Source organism: Leptinotarsa decemlineata, unplaced genomic scaffold (assembly GCF_025532065.1).
Source record: "Leptinotarsa decemlineata unplaced genomic scaffold, Ldec_3_MD MMD2_tig00000199_RagTag_RagTag, whole genome shotgun sequence".
In the NCBI taxonomy this organism is placed as follows: Eukaryota; Metazoa; Arthropoda; class Insecta; order Coleoptera; family Chrysomelidae; genus Leptinotarsa; species Leptinotarsa decemlineata.
This window is the reverse complement of record NW_027412544.1, coordinates 18,422,483-18,432,192: the sequence shown is the minus strand read 5'-3', so window position 1 is coordinate 18,432,192 and position 9,710 is coordinate 18,422,483. Positions and strand designations below refer to the sequence as shown.

General features: G+C 34.0%; 2 protein-coding genes across 3 annotated transcripts in view; one reads left to right on the top strand and one right to left on the bottom strand.

Moving 5' to 3' along the window:
- LOC111504297 (calcyclin-binding protein) overlaps positions 1-293 on the bottom strand; it is a 44,580-nt gene extending 44,287 nt beyond the window's left edge. The window contains exon 1 of one of the 2 annotated variants that reach the window (XM_023158815.2): positions 137-293. In XM_023158815.2, the coding sequence (XP_023014583.2) occupies positions 137-157 (21 nt within the window). In that variant the 5' untranslated portion in view covers positions 158-293. The remainder of the gene's footprint in view (positions 1-136) is intronic. The other variant, XM_074173117.1, reaches the window with a different exon arrangement.
- A 6,632-nt stretch (positions 294-6,925) lies between these two features.
- Positions 6,926-9,710, top strand: part of HERC2 (E3 ubiquitin-protein ligase HERC2) — a 196,876-nt gene continuing 194,091 nt past the window's right edge. Inside the window, exons 1-2 of the mRNA XM_074173110.1 lie at positions 6,926-7,031; positions 7,236-7,479. Coding sequence (XP_074029211.1) covers positions 7,255-7,479 — 225 coding nt within the window. The 5' untranslated portion in view covers positions 6,926-7,031; positions 7,236-7,254. The remainder of the gene's footprint in view (positions 7,032-7,235; positions 7,480-9,710) is intronic.

Sequence of the window (9,710 nt, the reverse complement as noted above, 5' to 3'; positions counted from 1 at the left end):
GTTTGCTCAATAACTATTAGGAAAGTTTTGCACTTTACTGTCGAACATAATTAGTATCATAATCTCCAAGTTTTTGAATTAAAAAAGTTTAATGATTTCTTTTGATTCATGAAACTTCACTTATAACACAACTTACCTCCTCAATAGTTTGATCCATTATAATAGTTGACTCACTCCCGTGAGTTACAATTTGATATTTTACTTAAAAAATGTTTCTGGTAAAATATAATGTGGTTAAACACGAAATAAAATTCACAAACCACTTAGTCTATAGGTTTGTTTTGGTTCACAATTCTGTACAGTTCGATCAAGCGCAGTTATTAAAAATGTGTTTTGGTTCAGTTAAAACCGTTCTAGTATCGTTCACAAAGTGTTTTGTTTTTCTCCGAACCGATTCGGAACTATTCCAGAACGGTAATTAATAGGTTTTGTAATTATTGCAGCCTTTCATTTCACAGAAATTCATACAATTGTGAAGATAACAGATGTGAAAACTTGTTCAATTATTTGAAGGAACTGTTTTGTGAACGTAATGCTGACAGTAATATTACTGAAGCTATACAATACAATATGTAGATATAACACTTGATCAGTGTAGCACTCTATATCTGGAAAGTTGAATTAGTTGTTCATTAGTTATGTAGCTGGCTTCATTTTGAAAAGAATCAGGAAGAATATAATATGTTCACATTGCAAAAACACCATTTTTCAACCAATTATGAATCTGATGCAGGTAGACTCATCTCTATTAGAGAATATGGTGGTGGCTGGGCTAGAAAACTTTGTTACCCAACACCTTCATTTGTTTTATGTTTTTATGATATTTATAAAACTATAAACTTTTGTTTTGATAGACAACCTCATTCAAGAATATTGGTTTATCTAATGCACAAGTTGATTTTGAATTATTAACATGTGATATTCAACATAAATTAAGCGGAATCGATTTGATTTTGAGAATTACAATTAGAACTATATTGCACAAGTTCTGCGAAAGTGTGAACAAGATGATACAAGGAAAATCCATATCCTATACTGGTATTAATTCAGTTAAGTTTCAGGCATATAAAATCTATTTGAATAGAATTTTAAAAAATCTGAAAAAACCACCACATGTAATAGGTTAGGTGCTTGATATTATATTATTGTTTTATTTGATTATTCTGTTTTATTTACTGTGCCAAACTGTGCGAATAATGTTTCACTCCCACCTTGAAAAATTCATTATTGGATGGACTGTTACATATGAATATTGTTTCTATCCTACTACTGGAATCAACTATAGCAATGACTTAACCTTGATTTCAGAAGCAAATTAGAATATTTATATGCAACAGTTTCAAAGAAAAGAATGGTTGAGCTAATAAACTATGAGATTGGAACCTTTGGTGTAAACTTTGAAACTTTTCCTAGAGATCAATTACCCTAACACCAAACTGATATTTTTTGCACTCGACGCGTGTTTCTATAAAAAGGTTAGCTTATTAAGAATATTTACACTGTATCAATTTTCTTCTACTGAAAATGCTAACTTTGTTAGGTCTGCATATATATATATATATATATATATATATATATATATATATATATATATATATATATATATATATGAATAATTTGCAGCGAATCTTCCAAATCGAAGACGTTGCACAGGTGCCTGATGGTTTTAATTCAATTCTCTGCGCAGCATTAGCTGGGTGGGTTGTTTGTTTTTTCCGTTGGGTATCTGCCACACGTACCTACAAAGTCGTAGGTCTGCATGAGAGGAAAGGGGCAACCCGGAGCATGTCACAATGCACCTCTCCGGTGCATCAAAGTACTTCTTTGATCATTACCATATTGATTTCAATTTAAGAACCACCGGTAGACAGCTGTGTCAGCCTATTGGGGATCGTCAGTACCGGACAGGCGGTCTACGATCAACTGCCACCGCAGTTGTCGGTTGATTGGTCAAACCACCAACACTGACATAAAAACTTGGCAAGTTGACTTGGGAGTCACACCAATAGGTGGTTCCACTTATGTCTCGCTTGCGTTTACGCAGTTATTTTTATTAAGTACTTTTCTTGGATTTGCCTTGAAAACCTGCTGAACATCATCAACAGCTCGTTGACCCTCAGATACTTCCCCAGAAGGTGAAAGCATGCGATCGTCGTCATAATCCCAAAACAGGGCCAGAACCCCTTGTTCCCGCAGAACTATCGCCCGATCAATCTGCTCTCGTCAGCGGCTAAGCTGGCTGAAAGAGTTGTCCTCCAAAGGCTCAACGAAGAAGTTGTGGCCTAATGAACAATTTGGCTTCAGGAGAGAACACTCCGCTGAGTTACAGGCTCTGAGACTGGTCGAAAATACCATCGCGGAGCTGAATCGCAACAGAATACTTCATGTCGTCTTATTAGACGACTCTACTCTAACCTGAAAGACAGAACATTTCAGGTTAGAGTAGAGGGTTCTCTGTCTGACAACAGAGAGATCCTCGCTGGAGTGCAACAAAGGACCGTGCTCTCCCCGACGCTGTACTCACTTTATACCAGTGACCTTCCGAGGACTGAGCGTGTGAAGATATCCCTGTACGCCGATGACACGGCTCTACTCTCATCTTCCATGGGTCGGGAGCTCGGTGTCGTCTATATGCAACGTGCATTGGACTACGTCGAGCGCTGGTACCTGGATTGGAAGATCCGAGTGAACCCGGACAAGACTCAGGTGATAACCATGGGAAGAAAAGTGAGTATCTTGGGAAGGGAGATTGTCTGGCAGGAGCGGGTAAAGTACCTAGTCTTCTGATAGACCGTAGGCTCACTTGAAACCCGCACATCATGTGCGTTAAAACAAAGATCGAGGGTCGGATAGCTAGTCTGTACCTCCAAATCCAAAATTAGCCTCAAAAACAAAATTACTATCTACAATACGATGTTCAAGCCTGTCATTATGTATGCTTCAGGCGTCTGGGGACAAGCGGCTACGTATAATATCTCCACTCTGGAGAGATTGCAAAACAAGTTAATGAGGATGATTGTGAATGCTCCTTGGTTCGTGTGGAATGAAGCCATCCGCAGAGATTTGCAGCTACCTTCCATTCGGCAGTCCATTCAGTCGAGGAATCAGCGAGTTTTTGATTGCGCAGAAACTCATGAAAACCCATTAGTTAGGGAAGATATGGATTATACTGTAGGCAACCCCGATATAGAAGGCTTCGACACTCTGTCGAATGAGGCCCCTATGTGTCCGTTAAAAGATGAACAATTTTTTCATCCATCTCACTCCAGTCAGGTAGGGGTACACCGCGAAGGGCGGCACTGATGTCTGAGGATATTCATGCTTTCATACCATCAACACCTCCATCAGTCATGACCCATTTCTCTCTGAGAAACATCAGTCAAAAGGATAAGGAAGCCAGGCTCCAACCTGTACGAAATCAAGATGGCTGTCACATTTTGTCTTCAATCACGGACCGCCTGTCCGGTAATGACGATGCCCAATAGGCACGAGATCGTTTATAAAATTTATTTCTTCGATATAAAAGTGTAATGTTTCACTTTGATATCATAAACTGATATCTCCATGATATAATTCCATTACTGTAGACAACAAGGAACAAGAAGATAGTTGTTTGATATCTCCATCTGCTTCAACACAGACTCCTGCACATTTGAGTTGTTACAGTCCAAGAAAGGAAAAGTTGAGGGAGAAGTTGAAAATTGTGAGAAGGAAACTTGCATGTAGACTATCACAGAATTGAAAGAGTCATCGACTCTTGAAGATTTTGATCAGATGTGTGATAAATTTCTCTCTCCCCATTTGGCAAACATTATTAAGGTTCAAGCAAGACTGCACACTAGGAAAGCAAGAGGACGTAGATATACTGCAGAATACAAACAGTTTGCTTTAACACTTTATTTTCTCGATCCCCGTGCATATAACTTTCTCAGGAAATTATTATATTTGCCAACTAAAAGATCATTGCAAAGGATTACAGAGAAAATAATCTGCAAGGCAGGTTTGGGAAATGATTCTTTTCAAGACCCTAGAAATAAAGATCGGCTCAATGTTAGAACAAGAAAAACATTGTTTTCTGTGTATTGACGAGATGTCTCTCAAATGTAATCTATTCTACCGAACAGGAAGAGATGAGATAAGTGGTTTCACTGATCTTGGGGAAAATGGCAAATATCCTGCGAATCATGCCACAGTATTCATGATAAGGAGGCTTTATTCTAATTGGAAACAGCCCCTTGCCTATTTTTTTGTAGATGAAGCTTTCAAATCTGAACAATTGAAAAATGTCGTTGAACAATGTATAAAAAACTTTTGGATATAGGATTGAGAGTCGATGCATTAGTTATAGATATGGGATCAAATTTCACAAAACTGTCCAGAGAATTTGACACAACTCCAGATGAGCCTGTTTTCTCTGTAGCGAATAAGGAAATCATTTATATTTTCGATACTCCATATATTTTGAAGGCTACAAGAAATAATTTCATGAAATATACTTTTTATTTTGATGGAAATGAGACCTCCTGGTCATATATAAAATCATTTTATGAAAAAGATAAGGAACAAACCTTTAGATGTGCACCTAAACTTACCGATTCACATATTTCTCCGAATAATTTTGAGAGAATGAAAGTGAAATTTGCTGTACAAGTATTGTGCAACACAGTTGCAAGTGGTATGAATACTCAGGTGAGCCTAGGTGCACTCTCTGGTGACGCCATGCATACTATTCAAGTTATTGAAAAATTCAATAATCTCTTTGATATACTGAATTCCTCCGTAAAAAACTCACCTAATGCTTGGAAAAATGTATTTCAAGGAGCAAACTATCAAACAAAGTGTCTTGAAGAAATGAAATATATTTGCAAAAAAACTGGTCATACTGAATCAAAAAAGCGATGATATAACCTCCACCATGAACTTTATAAATTGTTGGCAGATCACTATAAATGGAATACTGAAACTCTGGTACACATTGAAACTGTCTGGATTCAAATATTTGAAAACAAGGAGGATGAACCAGGATTGTATCGAGAACTTCTTTGGTAGTGTATGCCAACAACGAGGTAACTCTATGAACCCTACTCCCATTCAATTTGAAAGACCTTTCACAAAACTGTTCTGTCAGAGTTATTTCAACAATGGTAACACAAATTGTATGGATGATTTGGATATTCTCTTGACTGAGTTGAAGCAATCTGAATTTGATAACAACGTCCAAGCTGTTCTGCCAGAGCAACCGATCTTCAGTGCACTTACTGTTGGGAAATATAGCTATCGTAATGAGGAGCTACCAAAACAGAATGCCTTCACATATGTTTGTGGATATTTAATTAAAAATGTCCAAGGATTGTGAAGAATTAGATTCTGTAAAATTATTTTCTCATTTTAAAGCATATGGTAACAAAAAAAGTATATATGGAGGTCTTTAAACGCCGAATGATATGTTCATTGAATTCATTTACATTCTAGAAGTATTGTTCAGTTCCAACTTCAGGAAAGTGTGTTTGGGAAACAGAGTATCTCATGATCTTTTTGAAAAACTGATATCCGTGCAACTAAATCATCTATGTCCTGATTTCCCAAAAAAATATGTTGTTACTCTCTTTCTTAGGCTACGAATATTTTATTGTTTAAAATTTGCGAATAGAGAATTTAAAACTGAGAAGGGAAAGAAAAAAAACAGAAAAATATTTATTCTTTCTCATTTATGATTTTTCACAAGATTTCATTGTTTTTTGTTACAGTATTTTTTCTTCCATTTGTGGGTTCTCTGGACAATCAGTTTTCTAATATATGATTGTATTATATTTGTATCATTTCTTCCTTTCAAGTAACATATTTTATTAAGGATTTGTTGATACCCTCGAATTTTTAATTTTTGTCTCGTATGTTATAATAATTGTGCTTGGAGAAAAATTTGAAAAAAACATCGAAATGTGCCATTTTATTCCTTCCATCAAATAATCCCTACCAAAATCGAAGATTGATGATCCTAGTGTTCATGAATGAATAAATCAACAAATTGAAACAAATTATTATATTCTGAACGACCTACCCAAAAAGGAAAAAAAAAAACGATCATCTAATTCAGTTTTGATATGACATTGTCCTTAGTAGAATATACTTTGCATTTTTTATAGTGTTGATACTTAACATTTTTCTACAATTATATACTGCGTTTTTTTAAAGAGAAAGCTATAGAGTTCATGGTTTTAGTAGGTACTCTAGTATGATATTATACTTATTTAATTTTATTGTTTAACTTCATAACTTTGACATTATGCGTTGTCAATGAGAATTTTATTTCTTCTACAATAAATTCATATTGATATTTGGTCAAACTATTTTTAGAGATCAATTAACCTAACACCAAACTGATAATATATGCACTAGACGCGCGTTTCGCTATTTATTTTATAAACAGCTACTCCTGTCTTTAGATTTAGCATCAAATTTCTTCTGAAGATACTAACCTCTAAGCGAAACGCGAGTCGAGTGCAAATTTGTTGTTAGGGTAATTGATCTCTAAAAAAAGTGTACACCAAAGGTTCCAATTTCATCGTTTAATGATATTTGCCGTCGACTACGACCTATATGGCGCTGAGATTGCCCTAATTAATGAAGCCAATATACCATGGGTATAAATGGATAATCTTCATTAAAAAAAAACTCTACCGGTTGCGATAGTTTAGATTCTCGAATATTTTTTTATGAAAAGTGACATATTACAAAAGTAATATGTCAGTTCAGAAGGAATCCCTGAATATATTTTCCAATCGATTGCTGAAGTAGGTACACCCAGAACTACATTAATTTCATTCAATTACAATTTACCGCTGACATATGTAATACTAAGGAGTGGGGGAATGACACGAAAAATCGCCCCTTGAAGATCAAAGTGCCGCCTTTCACTTACACTTCTGTGTAGTTAGGGTGTTCTGTGGTCTAATGATGTTGTTTTTTTTTCTGTCTGTCAGTCAGTCTAAAACAAATGTCAAATTTGTTAAAATGTTTACTTTTTTTTACAGGTATGAAAAATGCAAAAAGAAATAATTTTCAAGATAAATCTTTGCTATGTAGTTCTTTTTATAGGGGGTAGAAGCTATTTAAGGAGTTCTGTGGGTGATTGTGTATTATAATTGTCTAGATTCAATGATTGTTGAAGTAATCTTCCACTAATGTTTTCATCTGTCATTATCAAAGTGAGAATATTAAAAAATATTAATTTTCAGTGATCTCTAAGCTACCTAAATGTCTCACACTGAGACACAATTGCGGCCCCAGCCACGACTTGATATCAAATGGCTCAAAACCAACATAGAATCATTATTCATTGGTCAGGATAATTTGATCAATTCTTGGAATAGTCTCATAACTGATGGAGAATTGACTGGAAACTTTTCTGTCGGACGTTTGAATAGTGCTGGAGTAACTGCAAAGCAAGGAGAACTTGGCAAATACTACTGTGGCCAGAGGGTAAATATTAGTTATAGTACAAATTTATTTACATTTAAAAAAGTATCCCTAACAATTGAAATTGCTTGCTTGTTTCTTATTCAGTTCATGGTTTTTTTGGTGCTTTTTGAGCAATTAGCCAGTCTTAAGTGATCTGGATTATCCTTTCATAGTGAAAAGGCTTTGGACAATTTTTTCGACATACATTTCTATTGAAACAAATCTGGTTGAATCTAAATTTACTTTCAAGAACCTTTCGCTGTTGACTTTCAAACTTTTACTGGTTCAACTTTTCCATTTCCTAATATAGGCCACTTGCACGTATCTTTCTCATTGGCGGAAAATAACCCTTCATATTCAAGTAGCACGTTGTGAGGTTTACACTGGACAGTAAATGTTCTCAAAAATGTAAAGAATAGAAAAACACTCGAATTCGAAAATTTTTTTTTATTCATTATGTACAATTTTGAACTATTTATTAAAATTTACACTTCAGTTACCCAAAAAACGTAAGATTCCATGTTACATTGATAAACAAAAAAATTGCAAATTGAAATATACTACTATAATTAACAAACAAATGAGTAAATAAAGTTAATTTTAATAAGACATCTACAATATTTTGAGAAGGCTGTAGAATTTTCTTTAAATAATATTTGTAGATGCAAAAAAATATACATTACTATAGTAAATATTCTCAAAAAATGTAAAGAATCGAAAAAAACCCGAATTCGAGATTTTTTTTATTCATTATGTACAATTTTGAGCTATTTATTAAAATGTACACTTCAGTTACTCAAAAAACGTAAGATTCCATGTTACATTGATAAACGAAAAAATTGCAAATCGAAATATACTACTATAATTAACAAACAAATGAGTTAATAAAGTTAATATTTAAGACATATACAATATTTTGAGAAGGCTGTAGAATATTCTTTAAATAATATTTGTAGATGCCTATTTATTGTTGTTTTAAAATAATGTATATACCTGAGTGACCTACGGAAAATTTTAGCCATTAAAATTTCAACTCTACTAATTATTTCTGAGTGTGAATAGACCAACACATTCTGACGGCAAAGTGCATGTCGTCGACGGTGGATTTTTACTGCACAAAGTAATTTGTCAGAAAAATGAAACGATGGAAGAAATCATGAATAAATATTTGCGCTATGTAGAAAAACATTACGCAGAAAGCAGCTATATTGTCTTTGATGGGAACCCCGAAATTAAAAAATCAGTTACGGTCACAACAGTACCAGCAGCTACTTCAACTAAAAGAGGAGTAAAGTAAAAGAGTAGAAAAACCTCAGACAATATTCCAGAGTTTGATTATCAAAACCATACAAAAATACCATTTTTGCAAGAAAAATGTTTATCTAACGAGAAAAACAAGGACAAAACAATAAAAACTTCAATGAACAGATTATAGTCACAAGGGTTTTCCTGTAACCAAGTAGAAGAAGATGCTGATGCTGACATAATTAAGACCTCGATAGAAATTGCCAGAGATACCAATAAAACTGTCATTGTTGTGGGTTGAAATATTGATCTTTTGGTCCTTTTAAATCAATTAAATTCAAATAATCATGACATTTATTTTCTCAAATCAGGTTCTGGAAATGTAAAAGATCTATTTTCCCGTCTAATAGTTTTAAACATGAATTCTTCAAAAATATTGTTGCATTTCTGTATTGTTTGTCCGGTTGCGATACAACATCTGAATTTGCCGGAAAAGGAAATAAAAGTATCGTAAATTCATTATTAGACGATTAAAATCTGTCAAATTTGGCCAATGTTTTTTATAAGAAAGATACAAGTAAATAAGATATAAAATAATGGATCACAATTAATCAAAACTATTTATAAATGTAAAAATTAAAAAATAACACTGAAACCATTAAGATTTTGAAAAATATCAATTGGCAAAAATTAAATCATCATGATTGAAACTATTTGCTGCAGCTGTGAAACTGGATGTAACAGTTTAAAATGTGGCTGTTGAAAACATGGTTTAAATGCACGAATTTATGCTCAAATTGTCATGGTTCTGAAAATTGCTCCAATATGAAAGAAAAAACCTATGAGGATGTTAATGATTTATATGAAATTGTGGATGAAGAACCAATGCAGAAGGTGATGGTCTTAAAGATTTTGAAGATCAACTAGAATTGGAAAGGTTTGTCGAATCGAACGATGAAGAAATGTCCTAAAGAGACGAAAACTAATGGATAGGTGATTAAAATTCA